Source organism: Toxotes jaculatrix, chromosome 22 (assembly GCF_017976425.1).
Source record: "Toxotes jaculatrix isolate fToxJac2 chromosome 22, fToxJac2.pri, whole genome shotgun sequence".
In the NCBI taxonomy this organism is placed as follows: Eukaryota; Metazoa; Chordata; class Actinopteri; family Toxotidae; genus Toxotes; species Toxotes jaculatrix.
The window spans coordinates 12813837-12832831 of NC_054415.1; the positions used below are offsets into that span (position 1 = coordinate 12813837).

Genomic DNA, 18995 nt, shown 5'->3' on the forward strand with positions numbered 1-18995 from the left:
AGTGATATTATGTCAGTTGCCACAAACATGGCTTGTTAGCTTGCATATTAGCCATATCAATGCTATACACTGATACAATGGTGAATTTGAACACTCTTTTAAATGTCAGAATATGTACCCATGAAAAAATCCACTAAATGAAGAGAGTGCAGGGGGTTCACAAGCTATCAGGGGCCCAGTAACATGAGCAAACAGGACCACAGGTCATTAAGGGCTTATAGGGGCCTCAAAGGCTGCCATAGTTTTTGGTGTGTGAGATATGCACAGAACAGAAAGATTTTAAAAGCCTGAATCCAGCTGGTTTTACGCCATGTTTTAAATTTATGGAATCCTGTATTTTATTTATTTCAAAACAAAATTATGCTGTGAGGTTTCAGCAATTTGTGTAAGGTCTAAGGGCCCTTACTGAGAGCTTTTATTCTACTTTGGTTCAAAACATATAGATGTCTTTCTGTGCAGACTGGACAAACAGCTTCGACTGTAGAGCAGATTACAAAGAGACAGTTCCAAGGGTGAAAATGGATTTGGCTGTCACTGCCATTGTATCCATTTCTCCGCCACTCGTGCTTCATTATGCATTTGCTACCCATTAAGATGTAGCTGTCCTATGGTAAATGCAGCTGTGCCCTGCAGGATGCAATAGCCCACCCAGTGACAGTAAATATCCACTGACATTAACCAGCCTAAGCAGCCACATCCTGTCTGATGTGTGCTAGTGGCGGCTGCTGTGTCTTGCCCTGGCTGTTGTTTCCTGGTAGACAGAGCGTATCCTTTGGAGCTGGCTGCGAGGAGCTTCCCGGCCTCAACGTATCGGAAAATCTGGTTTTCCTGCATTGCAAGAGCTTATGAATTAAAAATGACACCCTCCCCCTTTGTTTGCGTGCATCCCTCCTGGTGTTTGAGGTGTTCATGTTTTATGCTGAGTCATGGTGGTTCAGTTCCAGCTGATGGTAGAATGCTATGGCGGCAAAACCCCCGGGTGAGTGGAAGTGAGTCAGATCTTTATTTGCCTAATAGCAGGAGAAGTTTTTGTTGAGTTTCTGAAATGTTTTGCGGTGAATTAAACAACAGCTGCGGTCAGCACATCTACTACATGTGCAGCCTCAGTAGTTCAACAAAGCACCTGTTGATCAGCTAATTATCAAAGGTGTATGCTAACAGATGCATTTGTTTGTCAACACATTTCTAAGTATGTAAAGGTACTTTCTTTTCTTTGCCTTTGTTCTTTCTTGTACGTGTTTTCACACCCCTGTTGTTGCTGTTTAAATAAAACTGTCTTGCCTTGAGTACAGGGACGAAGGACAGGAAGCATCAGGGACAATGGGAATTGTGGTCTCATTTGCAATGTGGACAAACTTGAACCAACAACACGCTGCTATGAGATGGAAACGACAGTCTTCTGATGCCGTAGCATCATCTTAGTTCCTATTTTTGTGCAGCTGCTGTATGCAGATGTGTCCTGCTGTGATTAGATGACAACAGTTGTACTGCACTTCGGGGTGCAGCCTGCGCCTCTTGTTCGTGCCACTCGCTCTCTCTCTTTTTTGTTTACACGGACAGATGCAACAGCTGTTTCGCTGATGCAAGAGGGAGCAGGGGCAATAAGTGTGTTCATAGCGGGGAGTTGGTTATGTCATGAATTCTCACTTTAAAGGACCTTTAAAGGACCAAGGAGTCTGAAATCAAGCAGCTAAACCATACATGCAAAAGCTGATTTGTCCTTAGATTCACATATTTCTCTAAAATCTGGAAGGATTATGCTGCAGTGTAACATTAAATGTGGAATTAATGAATTGCTATCGCAGCATCTGTGAATGTGTTTGTCTCCAAAGGGCTGGAAGCTGGACCACAGCTTCTCATTAAAGTTTAATTGGCTCCAACACAATCCCAGGATTTGTACATCCATTCACCCAGCTATCCATGAATTAATTGAAAGTTTTCTTAATCCAGCTTTGTGCTTATGATCCTGTTGTCTAGAGCATTGAAATTAGTGAGCAGTGAGTGTTAACTCACACTCTGAATATTCATAGTTATGCAGACATTGTGACAAACGATAAGCCAGGCACCAAATGAATTTCTAAAATAAAAGATATGATTAACTATTACATACCTCTCTGGTATCAGCATGCAGTATAAAGAAACTGGCTTTTGACCCTACAGTGGCTTCTCTGTCATGGCAGCAAACTCGCTCGACAAACAGACCAGAGCTGTTAGTGGCGTCGTGGCTGTAGATTGTGGGTTAAAAGAGATTGATGATGTTGCTATTACACTCAGTTACATCAGTGACAGCTGTGGGTCGACATGTTCTCCTTCTGCGCCTGAGTGCCGTCATCAAATATTTACCTCTGCTGATACCAGGCTGGCAGATATCTCAGTCATTTCACTTTCCAGTGATGTTTTGTACATTAATTATTTTGTCAAAATGGAAGTAATTAGTCATGATGGAAGAGCAACTTTAAGGCACCCTTTCTTTAAAGCATGGATGAGCGTTACAGTGGTCGTGTTAGCAAACGATCAATCAACAATCAGTTTGACAGACTACATTATGATATTGATCAAATTAGCATATTTACATATTCAGTGAAGACAGAGAAATATAACATTAATCTGGAGTCATGTTTCTGTTTTGGTCCTCACCAATCCTGAGGAAAATATCCAGCTCTTTAGCCACTAAATGCTCCACTAACTTCATGAGCTAGGTTCCTGTGACCCATGATACTGAACCAGAACAGTAAGGCCATGAAAAACCAAAACAATGAGCTATGCATCATCATTTGATCCATTGTTAATGTAAAATAATAATATTAAATCAGAGCAGCTTTAAACAAAAGCATCACATCATGTTTGAACTGACCATATCAACTCAAAGTCATCAGTGATACAGTGCAGTCCAGCTGTGACAGATCTGGGTATCCCATGATGGTCTGAATGAGTAAAAATGCCTCTATAATAATCTAAATGTGTCTATAATATAAAGAGCATTTTTTAAAACAAACATTTCAGAAGGAATAAGCACATAAAACAGCAAATTGGTCTTTAAATATATTTATAAATATATATAAAATATATTTGCTCTGATTGTTTTTTAATCTTTATCTATTTATATTGATTGTATTGATTTTTTTTCTCATGCTCTTTTGCTTCACTGAAAAATGCTTAATCAGCCTGTAATCCAATCAGCTTCAAGGACCGACTGCGGTAATGAATGAGCTACACCCCTCACGTTCCCGGCATGCATTGTGGAAACAGGGAGCGTGGAGAGAGAGAGAGAGAGAGAGAGAGAGAGAGAGAGAGAGAGAGAGAGAGAGAGAGAGAGTGGGGGGGCTTGGCTGGGAGGCTGAGGAGGACCGTGGACCTGAGCGCAGAAGAAGAAGAAGCAGCAGCAGAAGAAGAAGAAGGAGGAGGGTCATCATCCGACACTTGCTCATCACTGACAGCCGCTCAGGTAAATTGTGCGCGTCTGCGCTTTTATTCCCACCATCATTCCCACGTTTTGTCTCAATGTTTGTCGGCGGGTGTGTGCGTGTGTGTTTGTCTCTGGCTGCGCTGTTTTGGAGAAATCAGCTGCCTCACACAATGAACCCCGTCTGTTCCGGTGTATTTTGAATTTAATTGCCGTCCCTCGGATAAGACGTGCTCTGACCTGTAAACGCGGTGCTCTGCTGTGTCAGGCCGGTGTGAATTGACAGCTTTGTGATGTACAGTAGGTTTTGGGATTCCCCCCTCAGCCATGTCTCTGCAGCCCACAGTCCAGTCACTCCTCCGCTGAGCGTTCCATTGAGGGAGGGTTGGTGGTGGAGGGGTGAGGGTGGAGGAGTATCCATTTCATGAGTGTGACCGGGGGGAGACGCAGGATTATAAAGGCAGCACATTGAGGCAGATGTCAGTCTTTATCATATTAATTGACAGTGTGCGTCCCCTTTAGAGATGTGAAACTCACTCTGAAAATATCTGTCATAGCTCAGCTTAGTGTGCGTGGCCTCAGCATAATACCCAGGTTTTACAAAGACTGGATATTATAAATTATTACCCCGTTTATATATATATAAAGACAATGACCATATGTCTATTCAGTTTAAATCTGTAATATGTTTTTTTTCCCCTTTTTTTGGCCACTTGAGGGCAGTGGAAGCAAGCTATGAACACAACACTGACATATTATCAGCTTTTAAGTATGTAGATCAGAGGTGTCCAAACTGTTCCACAAAGGGCCGGTGTGGCTGCAGGTTTTTGTTCCAACCAAGCAGCAGCACACCAGACCTCACTCATTTAATCAACTGATCTCAGTCTTCAGACAGTTGATTGGTCAAACTGTGTGCTCTGCATTGGTTGGAACAAAAACCTGCAGCCACACGGCCCTTTGTGGAACAGTTTGGATGCCCCTGATGTAGATAGTTGCTGGTTTACGCTTTTAGTTGATATGGAGCAACTTTAATATTTGGAGTCGTGTCTGGTTGTTCTGCAGTCTACAGTACAGAAAAAATATCAGGTTCTTTGGAGGGTACATGTCTCAAAACGTAGCCCTCTTCTTGCTGAATTTAAAGTGGGTGAGCATTAGCTGGAGAAAGGCTTGGTCCCATAATTCTGTTCATCAATCAGAATTAAATCAAATTTGAATATAATCCAGTGATGGTTGCGGGGTCGTTTGCTTATGTTACCCAGCTGCTGTCAATCAAACCTAATCAGACCACATCCACACAGTCCTGACAGAGCAGATCAGCTCTTAACATGTAAAATAAAGTATTCAGAGGCTTTAAGTGTTGGACCCAAACATACAGTTTCATTGTAACTTCATTTTAATTAAGAAATGACTCTCCCTCTATACATAGTGGATGCACTGTTACAGCTCAGCCCTGAATATTTATGATAATGACGCCATACTGCCATATAAACACCATGAAATATTAATCAGTCAATCAGAAGGCCGACACACAAGTGTTCCATCCATAACCAGTTATCTGCTTTGTCTCCCAACAGAAGCTCCTCAGCATGAAAAGCTAGCTGCAGCCACTAATGAGCCTTTTTTTTTTTTTTTTTCTTAGGTAAATGATGGATGGGGAATTAGCAGTGACCTTTTTGTCCGTAATTAGCCGGTTTGGTGCTGCTCGGCGTGCACCAGACTTCATGCAGAAAAGTGTCCAGTTTGTGAAGGGAGGAGACTACGATGTAGAAACAAGTTGTAGTCATGTGGGGGCTGGTTTGTAGTGAATGGAGCTTTGAATCAATATGGCACTGATGCTGTTTATATGGAAATGATTCATCAACAGTCTTCCAGTCAGAATTCAGATGTGAATGGAGGGTGTTTTGTATGAAGTAGGTCTGACGTTTTGTTGTTTACTATCTTTAGAATTCCTACATTTTTGTATGAAAATGATCAAATGTATGCTTGTATTAGTTTGTGCCAATGAAATCTCTGGTTATTTTGGCTCAAGCAGTGAATAACGTCTGGATCTTTCTTGAACACGTATAGAGAGAAAGAGAGAGGTCTGGGGCCGGATGCTACCTCCTGCCCCTTTGTCTGTGTGTGTTGATACTATTGTGGCATCTGCAGTGAGAAGTGCGGTTAGGTCACTCGGCCGTGACTCCTCGCCTCACCAGCTCGTCACTGCTGCTGCTGCAGACGCTCTCACAGCAAACTGAGACTGTTGTGTCGCTGAGTACATTCTGTCGCTGCAGTCGTCAAGGTTCACAGTTCAAGGATGACTTTCTCCTTCCTGCTGGGGAGTTCTGCGAGTGCAGAGAGGAGCTAGATTTTCACATTAGGTTTCAAGCTTCACTGTTTTTTATTTATAAGTCGATTCTAGAGTCGTAATCGTAATTATGTTCTCGTTATCTTATTATGTTTTGTCTGGTTGTCCTGTCTGAAAATGCCTGTTCAGTCAGTACGAAATAGAGGCCGTGCACTGAAAGCGTTTCACAGCATGTTTTCATTTTCATGCTCTGAAATCAACAGCCCAAGTCTAATAGTGTCTTCACAAGCTGGCATTTTACAAGTTTTGTAATGGCTTATTAAAAGAAGCAGCAGGCTTCCACACAGCCTCCCACAACAGCTCAACACCATCTTTGCTGTGGACGCTGCTGCAGAGGAAGTGAAGGATTTTACTTTTAATTTGAAATCAGTACCTGCCGTTTCTTTAGTACCAGACATTGTATCCGCCTCTGATATGATGGATGTTCCAATTTCGTCATATTTGTGGAAAAACAGTCTAAAAAGCTCCTTTCAATATTTTATATGTCCCACACTTCCCATAACACTAAGCAGCTGCGGCGCATTAATCAGCCTTAAAGAGCTGTCCAGCCTTAAAGAATTTAATTAGACTTGACTCCAGTGAGAGGGTTTAATGCGTCATGATACTTGATGCTTTCATGGACTCCATTCTTGGAGGAAACACTGAAAATTACAATTTCTTCCTTAAAACTGGTCAAATTTAAAAATTGAATACTAAATAAATACTAGTCTGACTCTTACAGAGCTCACACAATACAACATATCATCGTCTATACCAGTGTTACCGACACACTCCTTATCTCGCGTGAAGATTATTAATATATGATGACACTTTGTTAGCAGACGGCTCTTCAGAAGCTTTTTCCATGGGATGTTTAGCCCCTTGCTGCTCTCCTAGTAGTAACATTGAGAAGGTGGGAGAGTGCTAGACACACAGAGATGAGTCAGAATGTTACCATCACTGTTCCCTGAAAAGTAAGCGTGGTGTGTTACGTAGCTGGGCTACTGCATCGCATGCAGGACTGAAAGTAAAATAAGGAGCGGGTTGCTAAGCGACTACAAAAACACTGTGGCTCATCGGATGGTTTATCACTGTACTTTACTGTAAGCAAAGTGCTGACATATAGGAATCTGTAGAAGATGCTTGCACCCATGGTGTATGAAAAGCAGATGGAAGGACTAGTGTGTGACCTATGACCGTAGTCAGCAGCATGTACCACTATGCATTTGTACAAGAAAGGATGTCTGTGCATTCATGTTAGTAAATGTACTGCAGCTGGAGATCACAGGACTTAAACTGAAGTGTCATCCTGTAACAGCTGTGGCATGATTGATCTAAAAGAAAGTGTCAAGTAACATAACAGTTTGGCTGATATTGGTATTTGGGTGAATACTCTATGTTTACAGACAGTCATTGATAAATCAGCCAGAAGCAAACTTTAGATTTATTTGTACCAACATTTCTTAAAAATAATCTAAATAATGTGTAATATTAAAATGTGAACTCTGGACATGGACGTGTTGGACAAACAGTTGGACAGACGAACAAATCAACATCAGTGATTCAAAATACAGTCTATGATAACCATGACAACAGCTCTTCCTCCAAAGAGTAAGTTTTCAGCGTACTCCAAAACAGAAACTGTCACGATGGTCTGGCAACGAGTCCCCACACTTTTATTTATAATCCCCCAGAATGCCTTAGGGCCGATTAAATGCCACCTCCCACGTCTTTATGCTCTCCCACCTCTCTTCAGTTTCGTTTTCTTCATTTTGACTTGAATCCAGTGACCCTCCGCTCTAACTGGTTACAGCCCCAGCCCCTCAGCTCAGACTGTCATGAATAATAAAAGCCATGTTCGACTGCTCATGGTGACACGCTGCACACCAGGGAGACACACACTGATCCCTTTAAGCTTGTTACAGTTTACCACGACTGTGTGTGTTTGTGTGTCTCAGTGATTTGGTGTGGGGTGTGAGGAGGGTTCTTGTTAGAGCTTGGGAAAGGATGCTAAATGCAAAAAGCAGTGTCCACTTTGGCTGCTTCCAAAAATAAATACACATAAACGCATACATTCTTTTCTGAATATGAGATAGTATTTACAAGAGCATGGCACTTGAACATTATTGAGGAACGCCTCTTTCAAATTACAGTCAGACGTAATCCTCAAGTGTGCCTCACATCAAAATCAGCAGCTGGAGTATTCGCTGAACACTTGAAAATACATGTAAGATGTAAGATGGGAAACAGGAATTCTGCACTGTCAAAAAAGATGGAATGACACTAACCAATGAGTTAACAATTCTACCAGGATTGGATGTGTAAATTCACAGAACAGCCATTCAGAGTATGTGATAGATTTAACAGATTCACCACGAGCATGTGAAAAATGAAAGAGTCCGACAGGAGGGAGCTGCTATCTCCCTTGTGCTCTGTCTTTGTCAATTACAGGATTTTTAAATATAGAAAAACACGCTGCGACACACACACTGTACATTAGCAGGGGTCCCAGAGTGTGGTGTGACATTATCCTGGTCTTCCCCATAATTATTCAACAAAGCCTGTGATTACTTCTGAGCCAAAGTCCTGTTTGCTGTTACAGTTTAAGAACTTTTCTAATATTTCCTGCACTGCTTACGGTACTGCACCACCCATCAGCTTTCAATTACAGGCTCCTCTCAGGGTGGAGTGCTGTCTGGACATACTGAGCATCAAATACAATTTGACATAACAGCCACAACCTTTCTGTTGCTTTTCACAGTGAGCCCCACTAAGCTCTTTAAAATAGACCAAAAAAAAAAAGGATTAAGTATTGTTGAAAGGTCATGAATACGTGGATGAACCAAGGTGTTCTTTTCGACCTCTTGCTGGATCTGTGTCTCTTCCTGCAGCTCGCTCTTTCTTAATAAACTCCTATCACTAATGTTTGCCACCAGGTAAGCAGTAACAGAGCGTGGGGTTTCCCGTGGTTTCCTCCCAGTGTGGATATACTGCAGAGAGAGCTAAGAGGCAAAGCCTTTAAGGATTTAATAGCTTCAGATGTGCTCCGGCACAGAGTGAAAGCAGCTTATAGGGTGTTGAGAAAGTGGGGAATGTGCCAGTGGTGTAAAGATAGTGATTTTCACCATTTCAGCAGACAGCTCCTTATCTGCCCAATGGGATCAGGTCGTTACAAAGAGGGGCTGAGCTGACAATCAGTGGCCCTGTGACTCTAATTGCCACTGTTTGTTGTTCGTCTTTATTCTGTCTGTTTTCTAGCAATTTTCTATAATTTGACTTAAGCCCTGCTTGTTTGCGCCGTAAGAGCTTTTGTGGTGGTTGACACATAAGCATAATTCCCAGGGGTCAGCCCCTCCACTCAGTGATAGAATAGGCTGTTCAGCTTGGCCTGCTGGAAGGCATATTGCATCTCCTGCTTTAGTGTTATTCCTCGTGGCAACGAGCATCTGCCTTGCTGAAAAACCCCTGGGCAAAACACTGAATCCCCAAACTCAGGTATTAAAGGATTAGTCTGATAATATTATGAGTTTTTATCGTTGTCAACAAACATTGTGTAAAGATCAAAACCATTCATCTGTGCTGTAGATCTCTATTGCAAAAACTATTAAAAACACATCAGTGAGCCACTGGTTTGCACTGGGTTACATGTCTGTCATCACCCTTAACTGTGTGTGCGCTGTTAATGGTGACTCACACATGTATTAATCCACAGCTGAAAATGGCAACAAATGTGCTAGATTTAAAATCTACAGTACCCAGCTGTTTGAGGAAATTCGAGAGCCTTGTTTTGACTCTACATATTTGTGACCCATTTTTTTTTTTCAAGTTGCAATAATTCATATTCTCTTATTAACATCGGGTTAAATGGTTTCAGAATCAGAGTTATCACTTGATTTTGCAGTTCTCCTCAGCTCTCTTACATTTGCCAGGTGGCCAGAAACTCGACTTGATGATGACAACAGTGTTGTGTTTACAGCTTGTTCCGCTTCTCCCAAATGCTCACAGTACTGCTTTAAAGATTTATGTCTTCAATAGGAATGAATGGGCTTTGGGCTCCCACAGTCAGGGTGGGGAAGTTGGAAAAACTATTGAAAGATGGACTAACGTGTTGTTGGCTTGGGGTTTTTTTTTTAAATAGATATTTAAAAACATTTCAGCAGCTATGATCAGTTATACTACCGACACATATAATACTATACAGCCTTCGCGGAACTCAGATGTCAGATCTACAGATCCAGCAGAGTTCAGTTTCTTGCCTGCAGATGATGATCAGGCCGAAGCTACAACTTTCACTTTATGTAAAGACTTCCTGATGGAGATTGTCTGACTACATTAACTTGTCAAGATGAAACATTTGCCCGGCATCCTTTTCCTCCTGCTGCGGGCTTGTTAGACCCCTCCACCCCCTTTAACTACAAAAACACCGCGGCAAACAGCGTGCACATCCGCCTGAGACGTGACGCCTCAATAAGGAATGCACTTTCATCTCATCCGAGCTCCATTTACTATGAGAGCGGCCTAGTTTTAATCAGGTTTAAGGGTTTCTTTTCCCCTCTGCTAGCATGCTTGCTTCATTGCAGTTTGATAGCTAATCTGTTTGAATGTCTCTTCCCTGCCACGCTGGGTTCTATGTGTTATATAACTGTTTCCTTTCTCCCAGTGGGCTCTATCTGCTTTACAAAGAAATGAGCTGTGAATCACTGTTCCAACTTTGCATCATCACTGCTGTGTCACTGAATTATTTGCCAGCGGTTTCTGTCCCACCGTGCCTGGGTAACTTAATCTTATGGAAATCAGGCTTAGCAGATTCATAGCTGTTATAAAAACCACCTTAGTACACTGATAGAATATAACAGTATATCAGCTGAAGGTTGTCCAGCTCTCACTCACCTCCAGCTCTGGTGTTTGCGAATTAGTGTGAACTACAGGAAGTAGAAAGGCATCACATTTTCATCAGGATCAAATTAATTTGCGCCATAAATCCAGTCCTGAGCAATACTTACATGTACTGTAGCTTTTTGAACACTCACACTGGTTAATCACCATAAGCATGGTAGGCGTGTAGTGTTTTTTCCCAATGTTAATATAAAAATATTGATTACTGCAGCTTTAATATGACATATCTTTCATTAAAGCAGAGTGCTGGGGTGAGATAAATAATCAGATCTGAACTGATTATGAACATATCCGTTCTCCGTTTCTTTGTCTCCTGTGCAGGATTTCAGGCGTTCTTCCCCCTCACCTCCTCTGGCCTGACAGACCCACCAGCCCATCACCATGAACTACCTTCGCCGGCGCCTATCAGACAGCAGCTTTGTGGCCAACCTCCCTAACGGCTACATGATGGATCTGCAGAGGCCGACCCCTCCAGGCTCGTCCACTTCCTCTCCGGCCTCCCCGGCCACAGAGAGGCGACAGCCCCCGAGCATCCCCAGCCAGACCCAGGGCGCCAGCTCAACCGCGGGCTCAGCTTCGGGGTCAGGGAGCTTCCTCAGCTCCTTCTCCAGTGTGGTGAAGAGCGCTCAGATGGCCCAGAATGTCGCCGCCGCCGCACATGCTAAATCAGCAGCAGCATCATCTGAAGGCGCCTCTGCAGGAAGTAGTCAGCCAGCCAAGCCAGTCATACGCAAGCCCAAGACCCTGCTGGTGATTGATGATCAGCACACAGACTGGTGAGTGGAAGTTTCACGGTGTTGTGTGTGTGTGTGTGTGTGTGTGTGTGTGTGTGTGTGTGTGTGTGGGTGGGTGGGTAGCTGAGCAAAACAAATAGTACTTGCATGTTTTGCCGGATGTTTTCTAAAACAATGTATCACAAACAGAAGCAATCAAAAGTTCAATTTCCATACTCTGTACTTGGCTTACATTGGTTTTTTAGCTCCAGACAAATCAAAAACATTCTTCAGGTTCACTTTTGAAAAGAGTGAGACATCTTATTGTTTATAACAGACGTGTACGTCCTTGGCTTTAGCAGGCTTATACCATACTTTTCTGTGCTGGAATGAAAATTGTCATGGTAACAAGAGGAAGGTCCTTTGCTTTGGAGATGGCAGAAAAATAAATTAGCTTTAATGATAAGAGGTGGGTTCATCTTTCACCCGCAGCACATACATGTTGGAGGCTGATATCAGCTGCCTTTTGCTGCAATTGAATTGATTTTCGAAGCTGCAGTCAAGACATGCAGCAGCCAGTTTATCGTGTTTGTCTTACTGAATCAATAACCGACTCTTCCATTTCATGAATTGTTATTCCGTTGCCTGACATTTGCTGGTAAATCGACCTCAGTGAAGCTGTTATTAGCTATTTCCAGCCCTTTGAATTTATCTACAGAATTAGCGGCGATCATTATGTACCGAGGCATCTGTATCTGAGGCTCTGTGGGGAGATGAGGCCGAGTTCTAAAAATGATCACTAAATTAAAAGGCCCTGCTGACAGCCGTGTCAAAAGCAACAAAATTGCTCTCAATTTTCTGTAAAGCCTGGCGGCCTCTTTCCTTTAAGCAGTCTGGCTGAAATCCCAAAAGGGCCCGTTCCTCTTCACATCCTGGTGTTTCTGACATGAGTCATCAGGGGATCATCCACCCTCTGAGGCTCCCAGGCTCGTTCACACTCTCTGAGGGACCGTCCTCACTCTTGAGAGAACAGCAGGGGTTGTTATTCACCTAAACAAATTCAGTTATTTATATAAAGAGAGCATAACGGAGGCTTTGACAAGTGGTCGCTTGGTTTTTTTGAGCGGCTGAACTGGAGGGAAAGTCATTTCTGTGATGGACTCTTATTTGTGCACAAGGTTGACACAGCAACAGTAACACCTGTACAATAAAATGCAATCCAGTGCAACACACCTTCAATAATTCCTATCTTTTGGACTTTATAATGTTCGGTTTTTTTGTAAAGACTGTAACTAAAAATGCTGATTCAATTCTACCGTCATAGTTTCTGGTGCTGTTGTATTGGATTGAATTGTATTATTCCCATAGTTACTTCTCTTGGATGTTTGGGCTTCGGTGTGCAGAGAGTTTTCACATTCATCTGAAGGGTGAAAGTTTCTCTGTGCTCGCCTTAAATCTGAGTTTAAGACGTGCCTGTACCAGCAGGATTTCGTGATATCCCAACCAGCCTGAGGTGTGATGTGGAAACTTGAAACACTTTTGAAGTAATTAAACTAAAAAAAAATCATCTCAGGATGAAATTATTATTCAGAGCTGAGTATTTTTTGTATTTCTTGAAATGTACCTGGAGGAGATCTTTAACATAAAGCTTTCTATTTAAAGCAGTATTCCTCTCTTAATTATAAAAAGTTCTTTCTCATAAGGGAGAGTAAAGATGCGGCTAGAAAAACCTTTCTGGATGCAAATGAAGCGACAGATGTTATGGTCATATTATGCGTGGAATGATTTATCGTTGTTGGCCCTGTTTGGGCAGTTACAGAAGGTTCTTGAAATATGAAAAATTATCTGAAAAATGCTGAGATTTTATGACACCACTCACAGATAATTAAACTTTTTTTTTTTTAATTGTACAGATGGTAATCCAGGAAATCCAACATTAATCATTGAGAACTGAACCAAGGAAAATTCATTTTTACATACATTTGCTTTTTAAAAATATATTTTTAGATAAGATTAGATTGATTTGTAACTCAGGCTGTTCCATTTTCGTCCACCAAGTGGCACTGTAGTACAATTAAAATGCAGAGAAATGCCTGTCTCTTCTTCTCATGCTGTGCTACTTTGCTGTGAAGAAGTGAAGTGTTTTGACCAGCAGGTGGTGATGTGTGACAGCCTCTAAGGATGAAACGTTTGCAGTGTCTGGCCTTACAGATGTTCTGTAACCAGCAGCAGCTCTTCTCAGTCAAAGCAGGATATGAGCCACAAACACAGACCCAAATATTCTACTTCACACTGAAATGATTCTCATGAAAATGAATGTGAATCTCAATCAGTCCGTATTTTTAGGTTTGACCTTGAAGTGGAGTCTCTCTTTGTTCAAATAAAATCCTCACTGTAATTAGAGAGAGTCCTTGCCATTTAAAAAAGAGCCAATTACAGCTTAAAAGTAATAATTAGCATTATCATTGGCATCAGTGAGATGAAAGAGACAGGTGCATGCTGGTTTTTGTAAAAACAAGGGGAAGTTAGTAGTAATTTGGCTTTGCTGTAAGAGATAAGATAGCAAACACAGTGAGGTGAGAGCACTAATAAATGTCCTGATGTCTGTCTCAAGATCTTTTTAGAAAGCTCAAGATCCGAGACTTTTCTCTGACGGTTAATTAGTGCAACAGAGAGACGTCATTCAGGCCACTTTGAAAGATTCAGGTAGAGTTTGAAATCAGCAGCTGAACAGTTAATGCTCAGCCCCCTGAGGCAAGTACGACTTGTAAAAGAGACCAAATATTTGGCTGCTGCTTTGGCAACGTGTCTGTGTCATGGTGTTGGCTTTTTCTGTCACAGTGTTTGCTTGAAGGACAATGTGAAACCTGCTTTTGGGGAAATGAGTCCCCTCACCGTTGTTGATCCAGCAACGTTAGGAAATAGGTTTAATGTATGCTGCTTTGCTGGTTGCTGAAAAGAAAAAGTAAAGATAAAAGTTTCAACCACACAGTCCAAAGTTCTAATTTATTTTTTGGCCCTGTAGTGATTCCAGATGTAATCTTGTTTTTATTTTTTAAGCCACCATGTGGCCTGCGAGTCTTCCAGGACTCTAAACACATGCGTTGTGTTTTTCATGCATTTCCATAAATCAACATTGATCTTATCCCATCTGTGGTCACAGGTTTAACTTCAGCCACAGCAGCCAACAGAACAGTTTTAATCTGGAGGAAAAACTGACAGCTTCAGCCACAGCACAGTGTCCCCCCACCAACAACTCTGCCACCTTGCAAGGCCCTTTTTAACATGGTTCCGATAAACCCTGGTCTGCTGTCAGGTTTCATGCAGATCTTTTTAGCTGCATTCAAGCATTAATTTGTTTTTGAACCACGGATGATCTGTAGTTCCACCCCCCGACCCCCCACCACTGAGTCTCAGTTGCTCTCCAAGTCAGTCAGCTTGTTAGTTTTAAATGGTATCAGCTGATTCTAGGCAAACATTTATGACTTTGTACCAACTGAATGTGGATGCACACCAAAGTAGGACTTACTAACCCTTATTATGTGCACACTGATACACATATGCACGCTGGCACGTAGTATTTAAACATCATATTTCCAGAATAATCCATAAGAACCCATGGTGCTTTTATGATTTTAACTAATGAACAGCCTGGTGTAGTCATGTGACCATGTGCGAGTTTGAGTACCGATGACATCGTTTCCAAGATGGTGGTGTGCCTGGTTAGCAGAGATGGGTCCAGGTTCTTATGGGATAAACAAGCAAAAAGTAATTTGTCATACACATAGAATCATGTACTGTGTATCTGATTGTAGTGTATTTGTTTATTACATTGATTTACATTGCAAATGTTTGTCAAACTTATCAAAGCATCACATAGTGAGAAAGTTAAAAGCTGCTAATATACAGCTCAGCCACAGTGTGTTTAAAAACCTTTATCGAGGTCTTTACTGACATAAACATTTACAAGTTTGTGTCAGTTTCATGAACCTTTTCTTGAGATCTTGCTGCGATGCTGGACAGGTTACTCATCAGATTGTGCAGTCTCTCCGAACTGTCCCAAATCGAAAGCATGGTGAACATATCAAAGTGGAAGAAGAGGGTGTCCGTCCATCCATCGCTGCTTGCCTTGGGGTTGAATTTCCTCCTGGGCATTCCAGCAGAGAGGCTGAGGTCTCTGGGGAAACAGTGCTCTGTCCTGACAGGCTTGGCCTCCGGCAATGACTGATCCACAATAGCAGCACACAGCACTGAGGCAAAGACTCAGAGAGCATCACCGTCACCACCAACAATCCCTTCTTTTCTGTCTCTGTGTCGCTCTGTCTCACTCTCTGCCTCTCTCTCAGCCTGGCATGTTAGACGTTTTGCCAAGAAACTGTCCGTCTGTTTGCTCTGTGTTCTGAATGATATGAGCATCAGATTGCTCAATTTGCCCCTACTCTCGCAACGTGTTTACTTTTTAATGTACATCGCCAGCACTATGACATCCTCTGCTCGCTCTGAGATTATGAAGAGGGTTTTAGTTTCATGTTTTGCCTAAAAAGAAAACTTGATCTTCGATTTAATGTTTGGTCAGATGTTGATGAAACTGAGAGGGATGGTGCACTGTCACACCAGAATGTTGAAAAATCAATTTCCCTTTCTTCATAGGGGTCCTGTTATTGACTGCCAATGTTTTCAGCTTGAACCGCTGCAAGAACTTTGACAAAAACTGTGAGGGAGGGCACAGGGGGGCACAGATGGTCTAACAGAGTGTGGAAGCCAGTTTTCGATGTTGGAAAGGAAGCAGCAACTGGCTGGGTGTGACAAAGAAAAAGGAAACATCATGTTTTTGGTGAAAAGGATTACTTTATTAAGTTTAGGAAACCTCTATTGTTATAATAATAACCTTGTGGTTAAGGTGTTGAGTTGTTGTTGAGGTGATGACTGTCGGTATAGATCAGGAAATGAATAGCGGCTTCCTGTGTTCAAGCCCAGTGTTTTGTTGATGTGGTAAATGTATGTTGTTTTGGGGCAGTTGCTGAGGCAACTGATGCTGCAGTTTTTCTTTGGTGGACAGTCAGATATGTTGCATGGCCTAATTTGTGTCAAGCATCTGACTTTTCATCTGCAGTTTATGGTTTTGAGAGGAAATAACTACACTGTGAGTCCAGTTATAATGAAACAGACTGTTTACGCATATTAGGAACCTTGTGTCCTTCATAGAAGAAAACACGAGCCAAACAACACATGAAAAATTGAACCTTCATGTAAAAATAGATATATATTATAGAAAATACAGAAAATCTCCTTTTGTAAACACTGCTGTATTAGCATAACATAACATAATGTTTAGAGGAGTTTAGAGGAGTGGATGTCATTGGATCTAAATACATGACTCATGCTCTTCCTATTAGCTGCACAAAAAAAGAAAACATATTCTCATGGTAAAAGAAAAAGGGAATTCAGCTTCATGATGTTTATATAGAGGGTGTGTGCACGACTGGGAGAGGGAAAGGCCAGACCTCTTTGTGGAGATGAATGTTTATGTTTGAACACATGTAAAGCACTTGTTCAAACCAGAGAGTCCGGCGGCCTGTAAATTAAATTGATCACTCGACATGACGACATGTTTTGCAATACCTTGAAACGCATACCAGTCATTTTAGTGCAGTGAGCCCGTGGGCCCTGCCCCGTGCTCTGTGGTGCTGGTGGTCCAGGGTGACAGGGGGCATTGCCTGTCTAGTATGTAGGTCAGTCATGCTGAAGATTCACGGCTTCCAAAATTACAGAGAATGAGACGACGAGGGACCCAAACCTTTAAAGTCCAACAGCTGGGAGATGTTAACTTCAAGATCCTCCTCAGTGACCGTAATGAACGTTAATGAACGGACCTAAAGGGACAGATGTAGGGGGATGAAAAACAAATAGGCAGACATGGGGAAGACAAGTGGAGGAGTAAAGAGGCTTTGTTTAGTGAGAGGCTCTTAGAAAAGCGCAGCAAAAGGAAAATGTGTTTTGGTGTGGGTAGGTCGAGAGGCTCTCTAAATCCCAAACAGCCTGTCCCAGTAACCAAAGGCCTCTAGCATGTACCCAAGAGCCTCAGCTACATGCAGCCCCAGCCTTAAGCCCTCAACAGATTGTTAACTGTCCCATGCTTATGAGGGGTGAAAGTTCAACGCTGAGACGTAATGAGCACTGGGACACAACATGGCTACAAACACAAAGCAATAATAAAAAGGCTTGAAAATTTGTATTAGAGAATCTGAAATCCACACAGTAACAGAGATTACCATCTTTAAGCATTTATGTGGTAATGGTAAACTTTATATCTGGTAACATCAGGGAGTTAGAATTTTAATTGTGAAAGCCTGCATTAGCATTTAGCATGAATCAATCTGAACATCAAAGGAGAAGAACTGTGTACAGAAGACAGTCAAGTTACAGGAACTGGAATGAGATTGGTTTTGACTCAACCCTGGTGGGATGGCATGTTAACAAAAGTCCACTGAAACAATAATCAAGTTTAATTGTGCACTGACCACGCAAATTAACCAAATACAGAAACGAAACAATGTCAGCTTTCCACTGTGGGTGTTTTGTATACATACCCCAGCTTTAAATAACACAGTGGATCCACATATGTGTCTTGGTCTGTATAAATACCACAGGTCTGATGGTTAGAGAGATAACTCTTCCCGTAACTGCAAATTCACAAGTTCAGACTACAAATAGCTCCTAAATTTGAAAGTATATCAGTCTAATTACACTGCATGTTGTGTTTTCCAAACACCAGCTAAATTTATCCAGCAGGGTACACTGATGTGACTTATTGCTGCAAATAAATAATCATAACCTTGCCTTATGCTGTATATTATTGTTGAGTTGGTGTGAAAATCTAAACCATAACTTGTTGACACTTGTTAGACACTGATAAAAAAAATCCCAAAACAGCTTTGTAATGTCACTGTCATAGATTTATGATGATGAAGACAGCTCTAGTTTCACCTTGACCACAAACTTCTGTCACACTTTCCAGAGTATGACAGGAGAAAACAGAAACAGAGGGACTATCCCTCGATCAGTGAGGTCTTTTTATTAAAAGCACTTTATTTTACAAGTTATTCTTTGCCAAGGGATTCTGTTTACTTGAAGCCCCATAAGGGCAGATTCTGTAATCATGGAAAATATGACTCATTATTTTGCCCACTCACAAGGTATTTTGGAAGGTCTGTTGAAATTTCAGCTCTCCTTCAATCAAATAAACAAAAGGATATTTTAAGATTGTTTTGACTGTTAGGAGCACGTACACTGTACTGTTGGTGCAGGGGAGGAATCTGCATGCTGAGGTGCACATATGATGTAAAGAGAGACAAATCATCTGTGTAGTTAAAGGTATTTATATTCTGCGCTCTGATTATTCTTTGAAACTTGATTTCTGTTGTACATATTCCAAATGTCCGGAGCTAAACCTAAATAAAAGGCTATTAATGTGTATGAAAATTAGATTGTTTTGTTATTTATTTCACAGTTTGTCTTCCTTTCTCATGCAGGGCGAAGTATTTCAGAGGGAAGAAGCTGAATGGAGAGTACGAGATCCGGGTGGAGCAGGTACAGTAGATTTAACACAAAATTCTGTCCTATGAAATATTTGAATTAATATTTTAAAAGCTACCAG

The 18995-nt window shown here is 41.7% G+C and overlaps 1 protein-coding gene across 1 annotated transcript in view; it reads left to right on the plus strand.

Annotated features, from left to right (window-relative positions):
- The first annotated feature begins 3324 nt into the window (after positions 1 to 3324).
- The window catches only part of LOC121176079 (synapsin-3-like), a 78311-nt gene continuing 62640 nt past the window's right edge, over positions 3325 to 18995 (plus strand). Inside the window, exons 1-3 of the mRNA XM_041030044.1 lie at positions 3325 to 3445; positions 10947 to 11401; positions 18871 to 18928. Of these exons, the coding sequence (XP_040885978.1) occupies positions 11007 to 11401; positions 18871 to 18928 (453 nt within the window). The 5' untranslated portion in view covers positions 3325 to 3445; positions 10947 to 11006. The remainder of the gene's footprint in view (positions 3446 to 10946; positions 11402 to 18870; positions 18929 to 18995) is intronic.